General features: G+C 40.9%; 1 protein-coding gene across 7 annotated transcripts in view; it reads left to right on the forward strand.

The window, feature by feature from the left end:
• The first annotated feature begins 6,727 nt into the window (after positions 1–6,727).
• The window catches only part of CR2 (complement C3d receptor 2), a 97,744-nt gene continuing 76,700 nt past the window's right edge, over positions 6,728–27,771 (forward strand). For 2 of the 7 annotated variants that reach the window (XM_040463570.1, XM_040463572.1), the window contains exons 1-17: positions 6,730–6,878; positions 14,842–15,021; positions 16,331–16,430; positions 16,845–16,930; positions 17,523–17,921; positions 18,922–19,098; positions 19,180–19,282; positions 19,935–20,020; positions 21,208–21,597; positions 22,939–23,127; positions 23,212–23,311; positions 23,565–23,647; positions 24,153–24,563; positions 25,139–25,315; positions 25,395–25,485; positions 25,782–25,858; positions 26,902–27,309. In XM_040463570.1, coding sequence (XP_040319504.1) covers positions 6,821–6,878; positions 14,842–15,021; positions 16,331–16,430; positions 16,845–16,930; positions 17,523–17,921; positions 18,922–19,098; positions 19,180–19,282; positions 19,935–20,020; positions 21,208–21,597; positions 22,939–23,127; positions 23,212–23,311; positions 23,565–23,647; positions 24,153–24,563; positions 25,139–25,315; positions 25,395–25,485; positions 25,782–25,858; positions 26,902–27,309 — 3,115 coding nt within the window. In that variant the 5' untranslated portion in view covers positions 6,730–6,820. Of the gene's footprint in view, positions 6,879–14,841; positions 15,022–16,330; positions 16,431–16,844; positions 16,931–17,522; positions 17,922–18,921; positions 19,099–19,179; positions 19,283–19,934; positions 20,021–21,207; positions 21,598–22,938; positions 23,128–23,211; positions 23,312–23,564; positions 23,648–24,152; positions 24,564–25,138; positions 25,316–25,394; positions 25,486–25,781; positions 25,859–26,901; positions 27,310–27,771 lie in introns of all 7 variants that reach the window. The other 5 variants (XM_040463573.1, XM_040463571.1, XM_040463576.1 and 2 more) reach the window with 5 other exon arrangements.

Here is a 27,771-nt window from a genome sequence, read left to right on the forward strand (position 1 = left end):
CTGTTGCTAGAAGTATAGAATCATGCAGAGGATACTATCTGGTGTTATTCTATTGAATAACACACATACTCTATAACCCAGTAATTCTGCTCCTAGGTAAATTTCTCAAAGAAATTATTTTATAATTCCATATAGTAAATATACAAGGACATTCATGATAGCATTGTAATGGCAAAGAGTTTAAAACAATCTAGGTTATGTCTCTTGAGGCAAGGGAAACAAAAGCAAAAATAAATGATTGTAACTTCATCAAAATGAAAAGCTTCTGCACAGCAAAGGAACCAATCAACAAAACTAAAAGGCAACTGACAGAATAGGAGAAGATATTTGCAAATGATATATCTGATAAAGGATTAGTATCCAACATGTATAAAGAACTTATAAAACTCAGCACCCCAAAAAATGAATAATCTAGTTAAAAAATGGACAGAAGACACGAATAGACAATTTTCCAAAGAAGACATACAGATGGCCAACAGATACATGATAAGATGCTCAACATCAACTCATCATCAGGGAAATCCAAATCAAGACTACAATGAGATATCACCTCACACCACTCAGAATGGCTAAAATTAACAACACAGGACACAATAGGTGCTGGCAAGAATGCAGAGAAAGGGAAACACTCTTACACTGTTGGTGGGAATGCAAACTGGTGTAGTCACTCTGGATGGAAGACAGTATGGAGGTTCCTCAAAAAGTTAAAAATAGAACTACCTTACAACCTAGCAATTGCATTACTAGGTATTTACCCAAACGATACAAAAACACTGATCCGAAGGGATACATGCACCCCAGTGTTTATAGCAACACTATCAACAATAGCCAAATTAGGGAAAGAGCCCAAGTGTCCATTGATTGAAGAATGGATAAAGAAGATGTGGTATATATAGAGAATGGAGTACTACCCAACCATAAAAAGAATGAAATCTTGTCATTTGCAATGACATGGATGGAGCTACAGAGCATTATGCTAAGTGAAATAGTTTATTTTTGCTTTTGTTTCCCTTGCCTCAAGAGACATAACCTAGATTGTTTTAAACTCTTTGCTATTACAATGCTATCATTCATGTCCTTGTATATTTACTATATGGAATTATAAAATAATTACATATATAATATATAATATTATAATATATATAATTATATATAACATATGATATAATTATATATACAATTTTTATATAATATAAATTATTATTATAAATTATTATTTATAATTTAGGCTCAGGTTATGATCTCACAGTTCGTGGGATTGAGCCCTGATAATTTTAATTTTTAAAAATTAAAAAAAAATTATTCAAACATTAAAAAAAAGAGGAAAAGCTAAAATGAAATCCAAAGGGAACAAATAAATTTACCTGTATAACATAACCACACTGAAGTCAGTGTAAATGATGTGTGATAATTAATCTAAGTAACTTTTGAACAGAGCAATGTTATTTTTATGCTCCCAGGCTAAAAAAAAACCCACAAAAGTCTTAAAAACTAGTAGGTTTGCTTTCCACCATGGTATTGGATTACAATTCCAAAACTTTCTGTGTATTCTAGGATTGAGCAAATAAGTTAATACATATTGCATATGAGTACTAGGTACCTTGCTGTTGAAGAAAGGAAGTACAAATATGGAAAAAGTAAACATTAAAATGACATCTATGGTATTGGGTTTGAATTTGAAGAACTGATAGGAATTCATGACTTAGATATAAAAATAGATCGGAATAGATTTAAATAGATATAGGAATATATATACATACATATATTTCCTACACTGCCTTCTGAAAGGGTATAGATGCAATGATATTCCAATAGCAGTGAACATAGTTAGCAACCAGATCTTGGTTTTCAACGTTTTTTTTGTTTGTTGTTTTTTTTTTTTTAATTTATTTTTGGGACAGAGAGAGACAGAGCATGAACAGGGGAGGGGCAGAGAGAGAGGGAGACACAGAATCGGAAACAGGCTCCAGGCTCCGAGCCATCAGCCCAGAGCCCGACGCGGGGCTCGAACTCACGGACCGCGAGATCGTGACCTGGCTGAAGTCGGACGCTTAACCGACTGCGCCACCCAGGTGCCCCGAGATCTTGGTTTTCAAATACTGTACTCTGCTCAAAAGAACCAACATTCTTACAAGAAATGGTAGATTCCAATGTTGTGTCTGGAAAAATACAAGTTGAGACTGGAACAACTTGTTTGGACAACCTAGAAGAAATGCATAAATTCTGAGAAACATGTAACCCACCAGGACTGAATCTGAACAGACCAATTACTAGTGAAAAAATGGAATCAGTAATCACAAACCTCCCCACAAACAAAAGTCCAGACTAGATGGCTTCACTGGTGAATACTGCTAAACATTTAAAGAAGAACTAATAGCAATCATTTTCAAAGTCTTTCAAAGAAATAAAAGAGAAGGGAATACTTTCAAACTCATTTTATAAGGCCAGCATTACCCTCAGACCAAAACTAGACAAAGACACTACAAGAAAAGAACACTGCAGAACATTACATCATCAACATAGATGTAAAAATCCTCAACAAAGTATTGGTAAATTGAATTCAACAATACATTGAAAGGATCATACACCACGATTAAGAGGGATTTGCCCTAAGGATGCCAGGATGGTTCAACATCTATAAATTGATCAATGTGATACACCATATGAACAAAATAGAGGGTAAAAATCATACGATTTTTATAGATGCAGAAAAAAATGCATAGATGCAGAAAAAACATTGTCAAAATCCAACATTTGACAGAAATTCATGATAAAAACTCAACACACGGGGTACAGAGAAATGTTCCTCAACATAACAAAGGCCATATATGACAAGCCCACAGCTAGCATCATACTCGGTGGTGAAAAGCTGAAAGCTTTACCTTTAAGATCAAGAATAAAACAAGAAGGCCCACTCTTGTCATTTTATTCAAGATGGTACTGGAATGCCTAGCCAGAGTAATTAGTAAAGAAAAACAGGTAAAAACCATCCAAATCAGAAAGGAGGAAGTAAAATTATCTCCATTTGCAGATGACATGATATTATATATAGAAAACCCTAAAGGGGCACGTGAGTGGCTCCGTCAGTTAAGCATCTGACTTTGGTTCAGGTCATGATGTCGCAGTTCATGAGTTTGAGCCTTGTGTTGGGCTCTGTGCTGACAGCTCAGAGCCTGGAGCCTATTTCAGATTCTGTGTCTCTTTCAGTCTCTCTGTCCCTCCCCCACTCACACTCTGTCTCTCTCTGTCTCTCTCAAAAATAAACATTAAAAAATTTTTTAAATAAAAGAAAACCCTAAAGACTCCATAAAAAAAATTGTTTGAACTAATTCAAACAATTTGAATTCAGTAAGTTGCAGGATTCAAAATCAATATACAAAAATCTGTTGCATTTCTATACACTAACAACAAACTATCAGAAAGAGAAATTAAGAAAACAATCCCATTTACAACTGCATCAAAAAGAATAAAATGCCTAGGAATACAGTTAATCAGGGAGGTGAAAGATCTCCACACTGAAAACTATAAGACATTGATGAAAGAAATTGAAGATGACACTAATAAATGAAAAGATATTCCATACTCATGAATTGGAAGAATTAATATTATTATAAAGACCATGCTACTCAAAGAGATTTTTGGGTCCAGTGCAATTCCTATCAAAATTCCAATGGCACTTTTCACATAAACAGGGAAAACATTCCTAGAATTTGTAAGGAACCCCAGAGACCCCGAATAACCAAAGCAGTCTTGAGGAAAAAAATGAAGCTGGAGGCATCACACTTCCTGATCTCAAACTATATTACAAAGCCATAAAAATCAAAACTGTATGGCATTTGCATGAAATCAGGCACATAGTTCAATGGAATAGTTTAGAGTACTTAGAAATATGCTCAAACATACGTGGTTAATTGATTTATGACAAGAGAGCCAAAAATATACAATTGAAAAAGCATAATGTCTTCAGTAAATAGTGTTGATAAAACTGGACAGCCACACACAAAAGAATGAAACTGGACCACTCTCTCACACCATACACAAAAATCCACTCAAAATGGATTAAAGACTTGAACATAAGATCTGAAACCATAAAACTCCTAAAAAAAAAACATAGGGGGTAAACTCCTTGACATTGGTCTTAGCAATGACTTTTTAATTTGACACCCAAAGCAAGGGCAACATAAGAAAAAATAAATGTGACTACATCAGACTAAAAAGCTTCTGCACAGCCACCATGAGAAGATACTCAACATCAATAAATGCAAATCAAAACCACAATGAGCTATCACCTCATACCTGTTAGAATCGCTATCATGAAAAACAGAAGAGGTAAGGGTTGGTGAGGGTGTGGAGAAAAGGGAACCCTCAGGCACTTTTAGTGGGAATATGAATTGTTGCAGCAACTATGGAAACCAGTACAGTAGTTCCTCAAAAAATTACAAATAGAACTATCATATGATCCAGCAATTCCATTTGTGAGTATATATCCAAAGGGGAAAAGAAATCACTGTCTTAATGAGATAGATGAACAGATAAAGAAAATGTGAGATACACATACACACACACACACACACACACACACACACACACACACACAGTGGAATATTATTTAGCCATAAAAAAGAATAAAATCTTGGATAGACTTTGAGGGCATTATGCTAAGTGAAATAAGTTACACAGAGAAAGACAAATACTATATGACCTAACCTATATGTGAAATCTAAAAAAAAATTGACCTTGTAGAAATAGAGAACAGATTGGTGATTGCCAGATGTGACACAAGTGGGGAGTGGGGAAAGTGCGTGAAGGTGGTCAAAAGGCACAAACTTCCTGTTAGGTGATAAATAAATTCTGGGGATGTAATGTACAGCATAGTGACTAGTTAACAATACTGTATTGTGCATTTATTTTAAATGAATAGATCTTAAAAGTTCTTAATATAAGAAGGAAAATTGTAACTATGGTAGTTAACTAAGCTTACTGTGGTAATCATTATCAAATTGTTATGTTGTATACCTTAACTAGTATGTCAATTATATCTTAATAAAACTGGAGAACAAAATGGAAAGAATAAAAATATCAGTTACCACTGTAAAAAAAAAAAATGTTAATCTCGTCCCAAAACACCCTTACCAAAAGACTCAGAATAATGTTTGACTATATATCTGAGCATCCTACAGCCCAGACAAGTTGACACATAAAATTAACCATCACACTATCCAATAGGATACTGTGGAAATAACATAGTGTGACTTCTGAGAACAGATTATAAAAGACATTGTGGCATCTGCCCTTCTCTCTTTTTCTGGGAGAAGCCAACTGCCATGTCACAAGGAGACTCAAATAGTCCTATGGTGAGGTCCACATGTTGGGACTATGAGGCCTGCAGCCATGAGTGAGCCCTCTTAGACCTGGATCCTCCAGGGCAAGCCCAGCCTTCAGGTAACCAATTTTGGCTGATGTTTGGGCTATAGCCTCAAGACAAGCCTGAGCCAGAACTGCCTCGCTAAGCTGTTCTTGGATTCCTGACACACAGAAACTGTGTGAGATACTAAATTCTTACCCTTGCTTTAAACCAGTGAGCATAGGGTAATCTGTTACTGTGCAATAGCTAACCAACATAAAAATCATTCTACAAAAATACTTGCTGTGTACTCTTCAAAAACATCAAGGTCATGAGAGACACAAAAAGGGCCGAGGATCTTTTGCAGATAAATGAGGGGAAATAAAAGACATAACCCGCTAATGTAACGTGTGAACCTTGAATGATTCTGGACCGGAAAGAAGAAAGGGTGAGAGAGAGAGATTGCAATAATAAAGATTACTGAGATGAGTGGAGAAATTTGAGTATAGCCTGTTGCTTAGATATTTCAATGTTTATTTCCTGTTTTTGTGCATTTACTTAGTTATGCAAGAGAATGTCCTTGTTTTTAGGAAAAACGCACACCAAGTATTTATAGCAGGGGGTATCATACCTTCACCTTACTTCAGTTCCAAAGTAACAATTCTATAATTATAGAATCATATGTATGTATGTGTGCACACATCTAGATCGATCTCTATATAATTACACCTATATGTCATCTAACTGTCTATAGAAGGAATAATAAAGAAAATAATAGTGCCATGTTAACAGCGGATAATCTGGGTGACGGGTATATGGGAATTCGTTGTACTGTTCTCAAAACTTTCTGTAGAAATTGCTTCAAAATAAAAAGGGCCAAAGAGCAGAGGGGACTGCTGCTTGTAAATTTCCTTTCTAAGTAAACTATTTCTTTAAACAGAGGATTTGAAACATTAATAGCTTTTGAAAATATTTTGGTGGAGTCAAGCCAGAATTTTGGGATAGGATGGGATGGGATAGGATGGGATGGGATGGGATGGGATGGGATGGGATGGGATGGGATGGAGCATTGTAGATTAGCAAGGGTGAGTCCTAGTTTGTGAAACGTGTTTCATTTCTCCAGAAAAGACGAAGTGGACGCATCGTTGCACGGTAGAAAAGGTTGGAAAGCCACAACGCTGAGGGCTAGAGCCTGAGCCAAAGACCGGGTCACAGTTGCTCCGCCCCTCTGCCCCCCTGACCCCGTCGCCCCCTCAGGCGGACGCCTCGCAGCGCCGGCCAACCTAACAGGCGGCTGCGTCCCGCCCCAGGCAGCCTGCAGGTGTGCGCGCAAAGCTAGCACGTGGTGCCAGGCTCTATTTAAGGGCCCCCCCTCCCTCCCTTGTCGCCGTCTGTTGCTTCAGCCGCGTTTTCTCGGAGCTGCCGGAGGCTCGAGCGTCTCGGAACGCATCCCGCCGCTGGGGCTGCCGCCGGGGCATGGGCGCTGCGGGCCTGTTCTGCGTCGTCTTGGCACTCTTCGCGCCGGGGGTCCTCGGTGAGCTGGGAGGGGGAGCACGGAGGTAGGGACACGTCTGGGGCACGGACGCCTCTGTGCGGCGATGCAAAACGGAGTAAGTGAGAAGGAGGGGTCAGGGCCGGACGCTTGACTGCCTCCCGCTCGCTCTGGGGGACCCCTAGGATCTCCTGGTCCTGAATGTGCTCACTGGCTCCTCCCGGGGCTGGGATCACTCGCTCTGCGCTGTCTGGGCTCCCGGGCCCCGGGGACTCAGCTGATGCTCCTCGCACTCGCCCGAGGTCTGCAAGCGCTCGTAACGCTGGCCACGTAACCAAACCCTACGGGGCCCGGGTGTGCGAAGACCTCCCGCTGCGGGCTTGGTTCTCCCATCGTCTGCACTTTGATGCGATGCTGGTAAAGAGATCCTAAATGACAAACACCTAGAGCTATTGGAGGAAACTTGGTATGTGAATTAAAACTACAGCCTTCGTGTTATTTACCTTCTGCAATGGCAAGGGCCCCAGAAGGTCTCCTTCCACGTTGATGCTAACTCCCCCCACCCGCGATTGGCTTCATTTTAGAGAAGCACAGCAGTTTGTTAAGACTAGAATCTCTTGGCTACAATGTGGGTCTAACTTTGTAATTGTCTCCAGGGTAGAGTGAAATCTTAGTTAAAAGTTTACTATCTGCACATTCCAATAACTGGGTGACTTTTGGCAAGTCTTTTAGCTCCCCGACCCTCAGTTTCCTCATCTGTGAAATGAAGCTAGTGCGGTAAGCTGCCCTACCACCTTACAGCGCTGCCCTGAGTGTGAGATGAAATTAGGCAAATGAAGGTCAGGCGTTACTTGTTACTACTAAATACCAGTCCTGAGATTACTGTATAGATCCGGTTCTATGGAGCCAGCATCTACGCATAATCCGCAACCCCCCCCCCCCCCCCCGCCTTGCTAAGGCATCCTGCATGCAATCAATGGTTCTGTTACAGCTTACTTTGCTTCCTGACATTCTGCTTTCTCCGGGCCCTCGGTTGGACATTTCCCCCAGACCAACATCTTCATCTCTCTTTCCTACGCATGAACTCCCTTTGAACAAGTGCGCGTTCACAACTTTCTCTAACACCTCTGCATGGCACGGTTCCAGACCTGACTTCTCACTGACGCTCTGTTCCTATTACTAAATTTTGCAGAGGATATTATCCATTGAAAATCAGGTTCTACACCGGCCCTGCCAGTTCAGCGCCCCTTCCAAGTATGCCCGAGAGTCCGGCCCCCCCCCCCAGCCCAGTACCAGCGTGCCACCGTCCTCTCTGGCCACTTAACTGCAGACTCATGAACGACCAGGCCTCCCTGTCTGCTTCCAGCTAATGTGCTTCCCTTGTTTGTCTTTGCACCCACCCACCAATATTCTAATCCTGAGCATATGATTGATTACCTGTGTAACAACCTCCTCTCTTACCAGTCACTCTGATACCCGCCTTTAACTTACCAGTGGTGACCACCAACATTTTAACATATCTTATCTAGATCTAGATGTAGATCTAGATCTAGATGTAGATATGTTTTTTTCATTACTCCACTCCGTTGCTCAAAAATGTAAGAGGGCTTCCCACTGCCTGTGGGATTAAAAAAAAAAAAAAAAAAAATCAGGGGCGCCTGGGTGGCTCAGTCAGTTAAGCCTCCGACTTCGGCTCAGGTCACGATCTCACGGTCCGTGAGTTCGAGCCCCGCGTCGGGCTCTGGGCTGATGGCTCAGAGCCTGGAGCCTGCTTCTGATTCTGTGTCTCCCTCTCTCTCTGCCCCTCCCCCATTCATGCTCTGTCTCTCTCTCTCTCAAAAATAAATAAACGTTAAAAAAAAATTAAAAAAAAAAATCTAATGCCTCAGCCTTTCAAGCTTTTTGTCATTGGATCTCATCTAAACATGCCCCTCCTGACTCCCCATCGCTTCTGCTGTCCATCCTATTGCCTGAATGTCCCCTCCCCCCTGCCACCACCACCACCGTCCTTTGCTGGTGCTGTGCCCACACATCCCTTCTGACTTTCGCTTCTACTGTGTACGTCCCGCAGACCGTGCCTTAGCTCATGGCCAGTTCTTGACCTTGAGCATTCTTAAGAAACTCTTGAGGTACCTTTTGCAAAATTTAGTGATTTTTCCAGTTTTGTTGAGAAATAATTGACATACATCACTGTATAAGTTTAAGGTATACCCCATGATGGCTTCCTTTACAGATACTGGGAAACAATTACCACCATAGGTTTAGTTAACATGAATCATCTCATTGAGATACAATAAAAGGGAAACAAAAAGTTCTCCTTGTGATGAGAATGCTTGGGATCTATTCTCTTAACTTTCCTATGCATCCTATAGCAGCATCCGCTAGAATCACCATGTTGAGCATTATCTCCTAGTACTTATTTACCTTGTAACTAGAAGTTTGCACCTTTTGACCACCTTCTTACAATCTGCCCTCCCCCAATCCCGCCTCTGGTAGCTGCCAATCTGATCTCTTTCTCTACGAATATGGTGTGGTTCTTTGGATTTTGTTTGTTGTTTGTTTTTAGAGTCCACATATAAGTGAGATCATACAGGATTTGTCTTTCTCTGTCTAACTTACTTCACTTACATAATGACTTCAAGGTCCATCCATGGTTTCACAAGTGGTAGGATTCTGGCATTTTTAATGGCTGAATAATATTGTATTGTGTATATATATATATATATATATATATATATATATATATATCACAACTTCTTAATCTGTTCATCTATTGATGGACCCTTAGGTGGTTTCCATGTCTTGGCTATTGTAAATAATGCTACAGTGAACATGGGGGTGCAGATCTTTCTGAGTGTGTGTTTTCATTTCCTTTCGATCTATTCCCAAAGGTGGAATTGCTGGATTATATGGTAGTTCCATTTTTAATTTTTGGAGGAATTGAAGTGCCTTTTAAAAATTCAGGTTCCTGGGTTCCGTCTCATTCTTCAGAGATTCATAGACTTGGGGTGTGGCCCAGGAAGCTGAGTTTAACAAGTACTCTGGAAGATTCTGAAGCAAGTGTCTATAGGGTGCACTGCTATGAGCAAAGTCATATGGGAAGTGAATTCCCTTCTTAGAGTGATTTCCCGCTTTTCTCCTTTTGTCTGTTTGCATAAACCGATTCTAATGTCCTGCTCTTAAATTTCACTCTTGCCTAGACTGACCACTTCATTTCATCCTACACTAAGAAAACAAAATCATTAAATAGGAATTCCCTTATTTGCCAATCATCTGTCTCCATCTGAGCTCAGATTCTTTCCCCTGCTTAAAACCTGCCAAGGGCTTCCAATCACATTAGAACAAATCCATGCTCTTTAACCTTGACCGTAGATCTGTCTGTCTCTGAAATCCTCTGTTCTCCTCCCTCACTCCCTCTGTTCCAGCCACGCTGGCCCTCTTTTTGTTCCTTGAACACAGTCACGTTTGTTTAGCTTTGGCACTAGGGGCTCTCTCCGTTGAAATGCTCATCCTACGTATCATCCCTTGCCTGTCTCTTCGACATTCAGGTCTCTGCTCCACTGTCACCCTTCTCTGACTCTCATCGGAAGTAGTCTGTACCCCAGGTCACGCTCTATCACACAACCGTGTTCTATTTTCCACAGAGCACCTATCTCTCATCCTATGAAAACTTCTTATTTATTTTTTCACTGGCTTGTTTGTTCTCTCGTTGAAATACAAGTTCCATGAAAACAAGGTCTTTATCTGTCTTACTGCCTGATGAATCCCTCACACTAGCACATAACAAGGACTTCAGTAAGAACGTTCTTTTTCCTCCTATAACAATGGAAAAAGTATCCTTTCTCTTGACTGGAGTCCACTCCTCCTTCAGAATTACGGTGTGCAAGGACTTGACTTCTGCGTATACCCCATCTCGTATCACCTATTTGTATCTCCCTGTTGGATCATCCCCACCAGCAGTTAAACGTGCTGGGACATTCTTGACTGAGGTCATCAGGAGACTTCTCATGGCCTAGTGAAACTCCATTTTCCCAGCCCTCTTCTCATCCTTCTCAGCAAAACTTCTCATGGACTACTTGCTCACTTCTCTTTATCTCCTTCACCCACTCCAGACAGGCTCCTTCTCCCACATTCTCCTGAAGCTACTCTCTCTAAGGTTACCACTGACCTTCATGCTGACGCATCCAATGGCCATTTTTTCTATCCCTCTCTGTCTCAGTCTTTCAGCAAAAGCTGACTCTTTCTTCTCTCTTGGAACGGTTTTCATTCTCCTCTTCCAAAACAGGGCACTCTTATCAAGTTTTTTTTTTTTTTTCTGTACCTCTCTGGTTGCTCTGGGTCTGTTTTGCCCTATCTCTAATATTATAGGGTTTGGGGGCTCAGCCCTGAGCTTCCTGTTTTTCTCCATTCCTTTTTCCTAAGAGACCTCATCCAGTCTCATGGCTTTAAATACTATTTATATGTTGATGGCTCACTTACTATCTGTAGTGTTGAACTCTCTCCTGAGTAGAAAGTTTGTATAGCTGACTTCCTTCCTGCGTCTCCATATGGGTTCCCAGTAAATGTGTTAAATATACCAAGACTAACATAAAACCAACTGCACACACTCCACAACACACACACACTGGTGCTTTCCCATCTTAGTTCATGGTCTTACCATCAACCAAGTAGCTCAAGTCACTACAAGTAGCCTAGAAGACATTACTGAATCCTGCCATTTCCTTACCCCCACATCTAATGCAACAAGAAGTTTTTGTTCTAAATTCTACTTATAAAATATATTCCAAACTTATCCTCACTTGCCAGGATATTCTTTTTAAAAGGTAAATCGGGTCATGTGACTCTCCTGCTTGCACTCTCTGGTAGCTTCCACTTAGGAGAGCATCCAGACTTCTTACTATGGCCTAAGAAGCCTAATATGAACCCCCCACCCCACCGCTGAACTTTCTAACTTGATCTCCTACCACTCTGTTGTGATCACTACATTAGAGCCACACTTGCCTTCCGTCTATCCCTAAAGTATAACAAATCCATCCCTGCTCTTAGACCCCTGCCTAAAATGCTTTTACTCCATGCTTCACCTGACTGGCTCCTTCTCCGGTCACAACTCAAATGCCTCCTCTTCAAAGGCCTTCCTAAACCATCATAAGCTGATGGTCGAATGCCTCTCCGTGCCCTCCTCCTTCTGGCACGTTACATTGTGACACATTGCCCCATTTATTTCCTTTACATACCGTTTATTTACTGGTAGCACCTGTCTGTCTGTCTCCCTCTATTGGAGTATGAGTTCGGTGAGCGTGGGAACCTTGTTTCTAATGTTCACTAGAGTGTCTCCTGTGTTTGGGACAGTACCTTGGTTAATATGCATAACTGCCATTCAAAAATGATCAGGGGTGCCTGGGTGGCTCAGTCAGTTAAGTGTCTGACTCTTGGTTTTGACTCAGAACATGATCTCACACTTCGTGAGTTCGAGCCCCACATTAGGCCCCAGGCTGTCAGCATGGATTCTGTCTCTCTCTCTCTCTCTCTGTCCCTCCCCAGCATGTACACAGCTGTGCGCGTTCTCTCGCTCAAAATAAAAAAGAAAACATTTAAAAAAAGGAAAAACAAAACCAAAAATGATGAGTCAGGAAACCCATTGTTAAAGCGTTTGGTTATAGTAATTCTCGTTCTCAATAATAATTTTTCCTATCTGCCTTCTGACCTAATTTTCCATTTTATTTTTATTATCTTATATATGTGTTCTTCATTCATTTCGAACGGATTTCTAAGCAATTCTAGGTAAAGCCCCTTGGACCCAAGCAAAGAGTTAAATGTATCCCTGCTCTCCAGGAACTGCTTGACCTCTTTAGTTTTTAACACCTTTTGAAGAATGCATACGTCGGTGTCTTAACCACTATCCTCGGTTTTATTTTTTATTTTTTATTTATTTATTTTTTTTAACATTTTATTTATTTTTGAGACAGAGAGAGACAAAGCATGAACCGGGGAGGGTCAGAGAGAGAGGGAGACACAGAATCCAAAACAGGCTCTAGGCTCTGAGCGGTCAGCCCAGAGCCCGATGCGGGGCTCGAACTCACGGACAGTGAGATGGTGACCTGAGCCGAAGTCGGACGCTTAACCAACTGAGCCACCCAGGCGCCCCAACTCTGTTTTAGATCCAGTCGCGATCTACTCTGATTTTTTTTTTCCTCCTGATAATAGAAAGATGTAAAGAGGGCACAGTGACCCTGAAGAAAAGTCTTCTTAATGGCTCATGGACTAACCTTTTTTTTCTGAGATGGCAGAGACCATGATTGAGGGAAATTCTTTCCGTGACCTAGATTTTTGGCAATTCGTTACAAATCACTCTTGTCCCCCAAAAGAGACGGGTTCCTCGAGTCTCCTTAACGGGGATAAGGTTTTATCATTATTTCCCATCCAGAAAGTATGACCCTTCTCTCCTTTCGCCCCAGAAGATCACGTGATAAAGTATTCTGCTCTTCCTGCTTTTAGGTCTCAGTTCCATCTTAGGCCATGTCATTGCTACTGATTATTACAACTTTAAATTGGCTTTCCGGTTTGTAGAGCATTATTTGGTATTGCCCCTATTCACATTATGTATTTAGAGATTAAATCACTTGCTTAGGATGACTTGGTACAAGAAATACCAGGATCGTGAAGATGGTGTTCGTTGAGGTCAAACCTTCACTTTCCCTACAGAGTCTTGCTGTTTTGCACAGGTATGCAATTGGAGATATTTGTGGGGGTTAATGAAGAAAAACAAAGGAGTTGAGAGAACTAGAAGAAGACCTACAGTGATCTGGGTCTTAACAGTGATGGCTGTTCTTAGACCCTGTCTATGACTTCTCCAACAGAAGTGTCTGGCTACCGAAAGGCCGAGTCTGGCTACAACCTTGGGAGCTCTGCGTTTGCCTTTGTGTCATTTCGTTCATGTTTGTTCTTAGACTTTCACCTGTACCTGTGCCAAACTTCTTTGAAAAAGGAAGATTTATAAATGCGATATTCAGATATTCTGCCATTCTGCCATCGAAACTTGAGCTCTCCTTCATACCTAGAAAAATGACTTTTCCAGGTACATCCTCAGGTATATGGGTGTTACAGTTTCTCACCCATCACCTAGGATGATATTTGTTTCACTAAACATCATCATCATCGTATTACTTTATTTTATTTTATTTTTTTTTAAATTTTTTTTCAACGTTTTTATTTATTTATGGGACACAGAGAGACAGAGCATGAACGGGCGAGGGGCAGAGAGAGAGGGAGACACAGAATCGGAAACAGGCTCCAGGCTCCCGAGCCGTCGGCCCAGGGCCCGACGCGGGGCTCGAACTCCCGGACCGCAAGATCGGGACCTGGCTGAAGTCGGACGCTCAACCGACTGCGCCACCCAGGCGCCCCGTCATCATACTACTTTAAACCACAGGGAACTATTTCAAAATGACTAGTTCCTTTTATCTAGTACCCATCAGAATTATATACTGTGGTCTCTTAAGAGGCCTATTACACTATTAGGTTAATGGAATAAAGTAATGAAGAATTAATAAATGTATTTTCGTCTTGCTAAGACCTAAAGGTTTAATGATTAACAGAGTAATGTTAATTCATTAAAGTAATTTTAGAAGATCATACATGTGCTGAGCTTACAAGGTCTCTGATGCACTTTTGTTCCCTGTGCTATCCCAGAAAAGCTTTGATTTATAAGGCTTAGTTTTTTTTAATGAGTCTTTAAGGAGATGAAACAACTCCAAGGTCCTTATGGAATTTTGTAAAAATTTATTTTCTCGAGCTCTTCCTCTTAGTCCATCCTAAAAAAGTCTTTTAACTTCTGAGCTTATATCTCTGTATATTCACCCATATGTTCTTTGTCCCAGAAAATGTTGCCCTATTTTAGGATTACTTTCTAAAGATCAAAATTGTCAGGATGATCGGTGACAAAAAGCAGCGGAGTAGCAGTGTCAGCCTTTCCTAGTTTTGATATTCCTGTGGTCTTTGTCTCTAGGTCAGTGTAAGTTCCTGCCAAGGTATCATTTTGCTAAGCCTAAAATTCAGAGTGATCAGTCTGAGTTTGCTGTTGGGACATCTTGGGAATATGAATGCCTTCCTGGGTATATCAAGATGTCATTCCTTATCACCTGCCTAAAAACCTCCAAGTGGTCAGATCCTCAGCGATTGTGTCAACGTGAGTAATCTGTAATAGAAGCATCTTTGGGTCTATCTGTACCTCTGTGAGATAGCCTATTATTTTCAAGGTGAAAGACCAGAAAATTACTACATGATTTGAAATGAAGGGTGCTCCTGGGTTCTCCGTGTTTCTTTTACTCCCAAGAATAATATTGGGTATTGGGGTTAAATCATCACAGCTGGCCAGCCCTGTTCATCCTGTAATCTCCACAGCTTTGTTCTACAGTCTCTATACTGTGTTAAATGAGCTTAAGAGTTAGCATACAAGGAACACGTGTGTGTCACCTCATTCTTGTCCCATTCAATCCAAGAAATATTTTTTAGTAACCATTAGGTGTGAAGCATTAGGCTGGATGATGGGGCTGAGAATACACATAAAAATTAGCTAGTCTTTGCCTTTGAGGAGCTCCTATACTAGCTGTGAAGACTGACTTTTAAATAAATGCTGTACTATTATGTAATTTATTTATAGGTATAAAGCTCTGCAGGGAAGTAAATAATACTGTCTTGGAGAATTAGGCAAAAGTAGGCATTATAGGCAGAGGAAATAGCATATTCGAAAGCATAGAGCTATAAAAGAACAGGACATCTTTGGAAAATAGAAAAATTCAATGTGGCTGGAGTATAAGGTACATAGTGGGGAATAATAGTTAATTAAGTGTATTGAAGCTTAATTTTGATGGGCCATGCATTTTTTCCCCAATAAACAGTGGTAAGTCATTGTAAGTTTTTCAGTGTGGGGAGGGGCATGGCCATATTTGTGCTTCTGAAAGAGTGTGGGCTGTGCTATAGAAAATATATTAAACCAATGGAGACCAAAGATAGAAAGGTAAATTTTGGTACTCAATGATCCAATGAGAGATTACAGCAATGACTACATAGTTGGTTTGGAGAGAGATTTCTGGAATCCAGTCGCTAAAATTTGGTAACCAATTGAGTGAAGAGCAGTAGGTGGAGGATGAGTTACAGAAAGGAAATGATGTCTATGAGGTTTTTTAAGCCACAGACTTGGTAGATGATGCCATCAACTGACAGGATATAAAAAAGGGGAAATACAGATTATAAATTATGGTTGACCACAAATAATGTTTGCATCCATGCTCAGAAATAAAGAGTGCATGCTTCAAACAGATAGTGTTCTGAAGTTAACTGACCCTTTGGAGGATACAAGTTTTGTAGATATCAAAACTGTCTTTGAATTAATTTAAGTAGGCTAGTTGGCAAGTCCAGTCAGGATGGTATCTAATATGAAACACAGAACATCCCCCAAATCCCAGTCCCAAATTTTGTTTTGTTTTCCATTATAGGTAAATCATGTGGGAGTCCTGGAGAACTCCTCCATGGCTCTGTCCTCATACCCACGGGTGTCCTGTTTGGGTCAACAATTACATATTCTTGTGATAAAGGGTGAGTTGGCAGGAGACATCTCCAGAATACATGGGTATTAGAACAGTGGTTTCAACCATAAATCATCAGTTTTCCAAAAGAGATCCAAGTAATTGCCATTTACCCTTAAACATAGATAAGCAAAAAGAGAACTACCACCCTGATCTGCTCCAGAGACAACACTTCAAGAATACCCACTAGAAGAGAAAGAAATTTGGGCTACTCTTCTAATTTTACATCTCCAGCATTACTGACCAGGAGCCAAATGTCATTTGGCTTCGGATTGTTGAATTTTTTGTATGAGTCCTTAGTTTATCACCATTACTTGTCTTACATGATGATCTATTCTTTGCCATTATTTCAGTAGAGGAAGAACTAAGCTTTCCTAAAATGTACATCTAGCTGGGAGATGATCACTCATCTGTTTGTCTTTAGATATCGACTCATTGGTGATTCATCTGCTACATGTATTATCTCAGACAATATTGTAACCTGGGATAAGGACATGCCTTTTTGTGAATGTGAGTAAAATGATCCCGTTGTCATACCCTTTGCAATTCCTCTTGTCCCCTTCTAGAGGGAAATTGGGCATCTACACATCAAAACAAGTACCCAGGAGAGTTACACTTGGTTTGGGCAGCTCTGGGTACAGAGCTGTGGTTTATCTTCTTCCATGTCTCCCAGTCTCACCACACTTTCCTTTGATTACTGTTCTTAGAGGATAAGTTATTTCATGGTGAGTAAGTGCTTGAATCTAAAATACACTATGAGATTACACACTATGGCAGTAGTGCCATATTGTGGCACTTTATTCTATGCAGAATGTCGGCCATCCTAGGTATTTCCCAGAATAGTTTATCTGTACTTTGCAGTAGAAGGAGCAACTCGTGACCAGATCACAGTTTTTTTTAAGTTTTCTTCAGGCCAGTTCCATGAATCTTCCTACCTTGCTACTTCCTATTTAGAACCATCTTTGAGATGAGGATGTAGAGTTTCAACAATCTGGGTTAATTGTTGGCTGAATTGAAGTGTGGTTTGCAAGAGTGAAGACAAGATTCCAAGAAGGTATAACATTTAAATGCCTTCTCTTTTTTCCCACCTACCCCCCAAAAGCTATTCCTTGTGCACCACCCCCAGCCATCTCCAATGGGGATTTTTACAGCAGCAGTAGAGAGAACTTTTACTATGGAATGGTGGTGACTTATAAGTGCCACGTTGGACAGAATGGAAAAAAGTTGTTTGACCTCGTGGGTGAGAAGTCCATATATTGTACCAGCAAAGACAATCGAGTTGGCATCTGGAGTGGCCCTCCCCCTCAGTGTATTACTTTAGTCAATTGCCCAATTCCAGAAGTCGAAAACGGAATTATAGAATCTGGATTTGGACGTTCGTTTTATTTAAATGATACTGTGATGTTTAGGTGTAAGCCTGGCTTTACCATGAAAGGCAGCAACATAGTATGGTGCCAAGCAAACAGAACATGGAATCCTCCACTGCCAAAGTGCTTTAAGGGTGAGTTGGGCTGAAACTCTGGGGATCTAGAAACAAAATGAAACTTTTAGAGAAATAGATACATGGTACCTGTGGAAAAAAGAAGGGGAAAGATAGTATATGTAGTTCGGTATCTTGGTTAAAGAATTTGAAAGTATACTTTCAAAGCAATATCTAAATGTTGAAGAAGTAGGAAATTTACTATATTCTTGGACAGTACTAGATGTCCATTAGTGTAGAGCAAATTAGAAGACACTTTGAAAAGCGAAGAAAAGCAGAGCCAATGATCAGAGATTCTTTTTCCAGGACATAGGCGATTAGATTTTATTTAAATGAGGATAAAATAAACTCTGAATCCTATTGGCCATGCCAATAGAGGAAATTGACTGATGTCAATTTAATCAAATCAAATCAGAATCTGATTTTAATCAAATCATAATTCGATTAAAAATACTGTAGACATTATACATGCTCCTGTTGAGAATGTGGCCTTTATGGAATAAGGCTAGAATTAAGATTGAGTCACTTCCCCATTCTGCCTTTCTCCCCTACTCTTATTAAGAAATGTCTGACTTACTAAAAACATGACAATATTGGGAGCCCCTCCCGCAAGGCTCAGGAACTTCATCAACCTGGTTTGGGGACGGCAGGACGAAAGAGGTAGATTTTGGTAATAAAAATGTATTATAATAGTTAGGTTCCCTTGGCTACAATATTAGTGAGAGAATATCTGAGGCCTTTTTAGTGAAATAAAATGGAAAATGATGAGTGGGTGTAATGTTTTCCAGCATAGATCAAGATAGGGAAAGCAGATAGTTTCATGGTTCATCATATCTAAAGAAGTAATGCGTGTTAGTTCCACGCCACCTCCACCCCGACCAAAGGAGTCTCTGCCTTCTGCTTAGGAGAGTTGACATGGCCACCTTCATCCCACCCCTACACACCTCAAGTTGGCTTAGGTTGTAGAGGAGAAAGTTCTTATTTCAGGAATAAAAGACCTCTGGTCCTGTTCTTTTCTCAGGGTGTCTACCACCTCCACCTATCAACCATGGTAGTTATAACATCTTGGATAAGGAATTCTTTCCAATTGGACAGGAAGTGTCCTACAGCTGTGACCCCGGCCACACCCTCATTGGAACTAACCCTATTCAGTGTACATCCTTGGGAACCTGGAGCCATACAGCCCCTGAATGTGAAGGTGCCTAAATCTCAATTCCATCTTCAGGAAACTCAATTGTTTCCTACTCTTCATGTGCCAGCCTTGTCTCTTTTTTCCTAGCCAAATCATGTGATGCCATTCCAACCCAACTTCTCAATGGCCGTGTGGTGGTCCCCCCTAATCTCAAGCTTGGGGCAGAGGTTTCATTTGCTTGTGATAAGGGGTGAGTGTGAGGTGAGAGGGCCTGAATTGAGATGTATAATATATAGCTAAGCATTGCAAAGATTAATCTGTAAAGATGGTTAAAAATTTTTTGCTCTTTCTGATTTTTTTCTCTTATTTTCTTTACCTTATATGACTCATAATTCCACTGTTAAGCAAATCCTGTTGATTTTCTCCAACTGTATATATTGTACATAGCCAGAGAGAGCTAGAAATTGTCCTTTAACCATTTGAAAAAGCAAAATTTAGGGTCAGAAATTAAGGCTCCTATTATGGAGAATAATGGGGGTTCACTAAGAGGGGTTCTTTGGAATGATCTTAGGGAACAAGGTCTTTGACGTTTTCTTCATGAAGAACTGAGGTTTTTTCCTTCTAAATGGTAAAGAGAATCTTGACATTTGGATGCCAAAGAGGAAATGGAGAATACAAAAACAGAATATGATTGTTAGGAATTTTTTTTCCCTCTGTGTTTTTACCTAGTCTGAAGTCATCACACAGCTGAGCTGATTCACAAACTTGGACTTTCTCCTTAAGTCAGAAATGATTTAAAAAATAGAGGCCATTAATACCACATACTTGAGGGAAGTGATTAATTCCATGCAGCCGAGAACTGATTTGTTCTGGTGATGATTTGCTACCCCTTATTGTTTAAGGTACCGATTAAATGGCCAATCTTCTAGTCAGTGTGTCTCAGAAGGAACAAGAGTACTCTGGAATAATAAGTTTCCTGTCTGTGAACGTGAGTAGAAAACAAAAATCATCAAGTATGGATCTTAACCCTTGATTTTTGGTGTATTCCCATGCATTTATCAATCATAACATCTTCTTCATATGTGTGCTTTGAATGTATGTATGCCAGTCTTCTCTATGTTCTAGGAGGCAGACCAAAGCCAAATTTATTTGACTACCTATTGTATTAGGTATTCTATATGTATAAAGACAAATGCTTTGAAAGATCCCCCTGTTGAAACTGAGTAGCACCGATGTGTTGAAATGGTTTGGCTATGTCTTCTTTTGCCAGTTCCTCTACTGATGAGCAACTCTTGGGAGCTAAATGGAAATCAGTCATAAGTTGTGGGAATTGGCCATTTTCCCTTCATTCTGAGTCTCATTCAGGAAAGGTGTGCATATATCAACACAGCTGTAAACCATTAATATCCTTCTTGTGCATTAGGACAAGTAAATAAAGGATGTGAGGTCATTATTCAAAACCTCTGATCACTTTCTGTGGCTTTTTTAAAGGCCTCCAGCATCAAAGGATGACAAATGATCTGTGGTGAGGCCGCAGTATCTTCACTAGCAAAACAGAATGTGTTCTCACCACTTGTGGCCCCAGTTGTGTGTTTGAAACACACATTGAATTATTAGTATGTTCCAGGTATTGTGCTTGCCATTTTTAGGTACTCTTAGCTCACTGGATGCTTCTTGTAACCTTATGAAGTAGCTTGAATTCTACTATAGACTAAGAAATTGAGGGTTAGAGAGGTTAAGACTTGCCTAAGGTCACACAGCTATTGATGACAGTGGGGGTTTGAAACCAGGTCTGTTGAGCCCAAATTTCATTAGTGCATGGTGCCTCCCCACATGTGATTAACATGTGACTAAGATTATTTTCGTGTGCTGTTTGCCTTTTATTTCACTACTAAGATTGATGAGATCCACAACTAGTCAATAAATTCTGTTTCATTGTTACTGTTTGGTCGGGATGGTATTTATAGACCAGTTGATTTGTTTGCTGCAGATTGGGAGAAAGGTAAGAACTTACGAGGTGGGGGATAAGCACAGACTATGAGTAAGAGACAGATTACACAAATATCTGTTTCTGGAAAAAAAATGACATGACCTGTATTTGGACGTTTTATCTAAATTTAGATCTTTTCGTTGTCAGGATCAGTATGACCATATCTTTCCTTGTCTACTTTTCAGGAATTTCTTGTGACCCTCCTCCTCCTATCAAAAATGGTTGGAGTAGTTATTCTTCTGGTCCCATACCTCTTAACACTGTGATACGGTACACTTGTTCTGGTAACTTCCGCCTCATTGGAGAAAGAGTCATATTTTGTATAAGTAAAGACCAAGTGAAGGCCATCTGGGATAAAGGTGCTCCTGTATGTGAATATTATAATAAAAATTCTTTTTGCTCCGAGCCCATAGTACCAGGGGGATACAGAGATAAAACATCTAGACCACCATACAGACATGGTGATTCCGTGACATTTACCTGTAATACCAACTTCACCATGAAAGGCAACAAATCTGTTTGGTGCCAGGCAAATAGAACCTGGGGGCCAACACCACTACCCATCTGTGAGAGTGGTAAGTAAAAACCCAACACAATGCTAAGTGGGGAGGCTGGAGCCTTGCATTTCTGTGCAGATCAAGTTTTTATTCTGAAGGAAGAACAGTATGGATATGTGAATGGTGAGGGCGGAAAGAAGGGAAGAGGGTGAAAATTGGGGTTTCTGGCTTGTCCTTAGTTCTGGAGGGATATAAATGTTCATTCAACAACCATCCACAGAGCAAAGAATAAGGGGGAGATGTAACTGTGAATGTACCTAATAACTGAATGGAATAGATCTCACAAGAATGGGGGCCAATGTTGGTTGGGATGTGGGAATTAGATGGTTTTAAACTGCGTATCTGGGTTACTGTTAAATTGAGAAGAAATGTGGGATCTAATAGCAAGATGTACGCAATGGATTTAAAACGCATCTTTGAATAGCTGTTGGGATAGTCTGGCAGAAATGATTCCCCTTTATCTATGGTCTTTGTGAATGTTTTCTGGAGTGATCCACTATTATCCAAGTCACCTACTAAGTCATCGCATTTCAAATCAAATCCCTTTGAAAACAGGGACCACTGTAAGTTCTTAATTTTCTTTTCATTTGGTTTGGTTTATGTCACTGCCAAAACCCAAAGCTGAATTTCAGTTCTACAATTAAACAGACTGGCAATACTTGGCAAAAACTATACCATCAAAATTAGCTATTTTCTTAATAAAGAACAGTATCGACCAACTCTAAATCAGTTGAGCTGAACACACTGTTGACTCATTAGAAAAATATGGGTCTATCTATGCATAGGTAAGTATGTAATCTTGGAGGTAGGGAAGATCTTAAGATAGTCATAAAATGGGGTGACCATGGAAAACAATGAGGTCTTTAGAAAGATTTAGATAGATCTATGCATATAGACAGATTATGAGGCAAAGAACAGGCATAGAGTAATACGTATGAAGTACATACGCATACCTGTGTGTAGATATGTATCATATATAGGATCCCCAAAAGCTATGTTACTAATGTCTTTGAGGATCCCCCCATAAATGATAACATGCTACTCTTGGAGCAGAGAACAGGCTAAGGGTAGGAGGATAGTATGGGTGTAAAGGAACTTCTTTGGGTAACTGAAATTTTTCACAAGGCAAATGTAACACATAAAGTGTAACTAAGAATGAAAACTACAGTACCATTTGTGGTATAAAATACATACACTTAAACCACACCTGCCTGATCTTGAAAAGACTGAGTTGAAAATTAGCGATGACTGTTTACCGTCGACCCCATGTCTTGTGTCTGGATCTCTGTTCTAAGTCAAAGTCTAGGTTGTGAAGGATGTATTACCTGACAGCCTTTTTCCTAATGTGTGCATGTAAAGATTTCCCGCAGGAGTGTCCATCGCTTCCCAAGATCCCCAATGGACATCACACAGGGGAGAGTGTTGGCTCCTTTGCCCCAGGATTGTCTGTGACTTACAGCTGTGAACCTGGTTACTTGCTTGTTGGAGAAAAGACCATTAGGTGTCTGTCTTCAGGAAAGTGGAGCGCTGCTTTTCCCGGGTGTAAAGGTACCTAAATTTGCAACCAATTTTAAGAATTTGGGCTATGCTGTGATTTGCCATGCTTCGCTCACCTTTGGTTTGTTTCCTTAGAGGCACAGTGTGAACCTCCAGGGCCGTTTCTCAATGGAGAGATAGAGGGCCCTCCAAGTCTTCTGGTTGGTGTAACTGTGAACTTTTACTGTAATGAAGGGTGAGTGTCGGCAGGGCCTGGGAGATTTAATTCATTTGGCTTATGCGTGCACGGTAGGACCCGTGACACCTGCACAAGGCTCCTCCATGAGGATGCAGGGACAGCCTGGTGTGAGTGAGGCTGTGAGAGAGAATGCTTATAAAAGGAGTTGGTACGTGTCAACTGAGTGCATTTGTCTTGGGTTTTAAGTGGGGGCGGTTGCCCTGTAACGCCAACTGCTTAATAGTCCTGAACGTCCGCCTTCCGTCTCCAGGTATTGGTTACAAGGCCAGCCTTCTAGTCGGTGTGTAATTGCTGGACAGCGTGCTTCTTGGACCAGGATGCCAGTGTGCAAAGGTATGTTAGGAAACTGGTTTGCAGCTAGTTCTCTGGTCCTTGACCAGAACATCTCATTCTCAGCTTAACTAAAAGTTTTTGGTTCAGTCATTACTATACAGAATCTCATAGAGCAAAGATTTCACGTAGACCTCTCGAAGGGATAGGTTCTTCACTGAAGCATCCTTCAGCCACTTCTTTATTCCCTGCTTCCTCAAGTAAAACGGGGTTCCTAGGCTTTTCTTTCTTTGGAAACTGTGGAGACTTGCCAGCCAGGCCAGGCATATAAAGGAGATTGTATATTCAGTAGAAGAAATCAAAGGATCATGCTAATAGATATAGTCAAGAATAAAGTTCCGAATCATACTTTTAAAATTATACTGCTGTAGGTGTCCTGATTGATACATTACAGATTCAAGTATCACTGTCCCTGAACCTTGGGTGGGACCACGGTTTCAAGCAACATCTGAGGCATTCTTTGTTTGCTGTACAGCTGCAATCTTGTCATTATTTCTGATTTCTCTAGAAATTCTTTGTGGGCCACCTCCTTCTATTCTCAATGGAAGGCATACAGGCAACCCTTCAGGGAACATCCCATATGGAAGCATGATCACTTATGCTTGTGACCCAGACCCAGAGAAAGGAGTGAGCTTCATCCTTACTGGGAAGAAAACCATCCATTGTACCGCCAATAGTCAGAAGACTGGAGGAGTCTGGAGTGGCCCTGCCCCACGCTGTGAACTTTCTAGCTCTGCCATTCAGTGTCCACCTCCCCAGATCCCAAGAGGCCACATATCATCTGGATGGAAAGAACAATATTCCTATAATGACACCGTGGTATTTGCTTGCACATTTGGCTTCACCATTAAGGGCAACAAGGTGACCCGATGTAATGGCCAAGGTGCATGGGAGCCATCGGTACCGGTCTGTGAAAAGGGTGGGTGTTCCAATACTCAGCAAAGAGCTACTAATTCATCTTTTTGAAGAATTAGAAGACAGGGTTATAGATTTAATCAGGGCCTTTTCCAGCTTCTAGTCCCCTCGATTCTACTAAATATAGTGAATATAAATTATATAGGTTTTCTTAACATCATCACCCCACCATTGTTTCATTTTGTGGAAGCATCCTTGGGAGAAAAAACACTGAGGATCACTAAGTTGCCCACTTCTCTAGGGAAAAAAAAATGCTTGTTTGTCTCAGTATTGATTTTTTTTTAAGAGAAGTCAACAAATCTTGTACCCCATGGATATATCCCGTGAAACACATACGAGATCATTCCTTGAGAAACAAAGAGACAGGAGGGGAGTTGGAGCACCAAATGGAAACTGAACTAAATGCAGAAAAGAAGAAAGATGGAGAACCACTGATTTAAAATTACCCCAAACTGGACTGCACAGATTACTTCTATCCCATATAACTGCCACCAGAGCGGATTGTAGATATTCATGATCATTTCTTTGGCTGTTTCTTTCAGTTGTTTATATAAGAAAATTTTTCTTCTTTTCCTTTAGAGTGCCAAGCCCCTCCTAAAATCCTCAATGGGCAAAAGGAAGATGGACACATGGTCCGCTTTGACCCAGGAACATCCATAAAGTACCGCTGTGACCCTGGCTATGTGCTAGTGGGAGAAAAATCCATACGTTGTACCTCTGAGGGGGTGTGGACACCCACCGCCCCCGAATGCAAAGGTGCCAGGCTTTGGATGCAGATGTTTTGTGGTTTTGAGATTGCCTTGAGTTGATTTCTCATCCCGCTCTCTTTTCTTAGTGGCAGAGTGTGAACCTATAGGAAAACAAGTCTTTAAGAGACCCCGGGATCAATTTATTAGACCAGATGTTAACTCTTCTTGCGATGAAGGGTGAGTGAGGGCTCTCAGCCTGAACCAAGTCTGGCTTATCAGTGCACACTACAAGCTCTGTTGCAAGCATTTATCTCAAAGACCCTTCCCTGTCACACGTTTGCAGAAGGGTTGATTGTGCCGTTGTTCCATGCCTAGAAGCTCTGTCCATGCAATGGGTGGATGGTGTTGATGCTGGCTACATTTTTGTTCCTATTGTTTCTTATCCTAAAAGTGGGGAGTCCGCTTTGAGCCAATAGCTCTTGCTTAGCTTAGTGGGCACCGGATGGCAAAATGACATGACTCTTTGTCTCCAGGTACCGGTTAGGTGGGAGTGTTTATCAGTTGTGTCAAGGTGCGATTCCTTGGTTTATGGAGCGTCGTCTTTGTGAAGGTGAGTAGCAAAAATTACGGAGGACCTCAAACAGGGTAAGATGTATGCGTTTCCCGGGAGATTTCCGCTTGAGGCGCTGTTATGGGAATAAGAATATTAGATTCTATTTGATTCACTTTGTCACCGCTTCTAGTTGTGCAGTCTTGCTGTCTTTCTGTTGTCCCCTCTTTCTACTTCAGAGCATGACCATCAATGTAAACCTATTTAGTTTCTGATTCTCTTTTGTGATTGAGGAGTATAAGAGTAATAAGGACAGTGAGTATATGAGCCACCATCCTTGATAGAGGGAACCCTGGAGTTTAGTGGGGAGAAAGGGGAATCGTGTGGGATTTGAACCCAGATTCTGCTGCTATTGCTTGAATAGACCTTGGGCAATTTATGTAACTTCTTGGAAATCCTAGACTCTTACCTGTGAAGTTAACCTAAGACTGCAGACTTCCACATTATTAGAATTAAGTGGTACTATTCCTATTTAGTAGCTAAGAAAATTGCCTGTCAAAATAGGTGCTCAATCGACAGTCTTTCTTGCATAACCTATCATATCACATGAGCACAAAGATGATACTCAAAAAAGCTTAATTCTACTCCCCTGTGCCTTTGATTCACCTATTAGTGATTTTAAAAAAAACAATGATTAAAAAAATTTTTTTTAATGTTTATTTTTTGAGAGAGAGACCGAGTGTAAGCTGGGGAGGGGCAGAGAGAGAGGGAGACGCAGAATCCGAAGCAGGCTCCAGACTCCGGGCTGTCCGCACAGAGCCCAACACGGGGGGCTTATTTTCTACTGGACTTTACTGCCTCACAACATGATATTGATGTACATGCTCACTTTAAACAAAGATTTCCGTTACAAAGATCTTTGCTATGATATCTGTTTAAATCACATTTTACATACATAATGAGCTTTGATGTAACTTCTACCATCAAAACTCATCCATATCCTCCAGGAAACCTGATAACAAGAGGTCTGTAACCAGCTTCCCTTCTCTTCTTCTGTGTCTAATACTGGAACAGAATTCTACAGTAAATTCTTCTTTCTCCAGAAATCACCTGCCCGCCCCCTCCTGTGATCTCCAATGGGAAACACACCAGGAGTTCCTCCGAAAATGTTCCATATGGCACCACGGTCACCTACACATGCAACCCTGGGCCAGAGAGTGGAGTGGAATTCATCCTCGTTGGAGAGAGCACCATCCGTTGTATAAGCAATGACCAAGAGAGGGGCATCTGGAGTGGCCCTGCCCCTGCCTGTAAACTTTCCCTCCCTGCTGTTCAGTGTCCACCTGCCCACGTGGCAAACGGATACAAGATATCTGGCAAGGAAGCCCCATATTTCTACAATGACAGTGTGACATTCAAGTGTAATAAGGGATTTACTTTGAAGGGCAGCAGTCAGATTCGCTGCAAAGCCAATAACACCTGGGATCCTGAAATACCAGTCTGTGAAAAAGGTAACGACCCGATGAGGTATTTATTTATTTATTTATTTATTCTTATTATCTCCAACCCAAAACTAGAGTCACGGAAAAAGGCAAGCATGCACACGTTACTATCCCATTTCTCCCATTCTGTGACGGAATGTTCTATGTGGTTTTATATATTCTTCATGTGCATGCCCCCATGGCTCTGTGATGTATTCAGGATAGGTAATGAGAGGACCTTTTTATGGTTTCCAAGTTTTTAGTTAAATTCCAGTTAGTTAATATACAGTGTAACATTAGTTTCAGATGTAGAATTTGGTGATACAACATCAGCTGCTCATCACAAGTGTCCTCCTTAATCCCTGTCACCTATTTAACCCACCCCCCAACCACCTTCCCTCTGGCAACCATCAGTTTGTTCTCTGTAGCTAAGCATCTGTTTCCCGACCTTTTTAAAGGTGCCTAGTTCCTGCAAAAGAGCAGAAAACATTC

This window comes from Herpailurus yagouaroundi, unplaced genomic scaffold (genome assembly GCF_014898765.1).
Source record: "Herpailurus yagouaroundi ecotype Mexico unplaced genomic scaffold, PumYag 403, whole genome shotgun sequence".
In the NCBI taxonomy this organism is placed as follows: domain Eukaryota; kingdom Metazoa; phylum Chordata; class Mammalia; order Carnivora; family Felidae; genus Herpailurus; species Herpailurus yagouaroundi.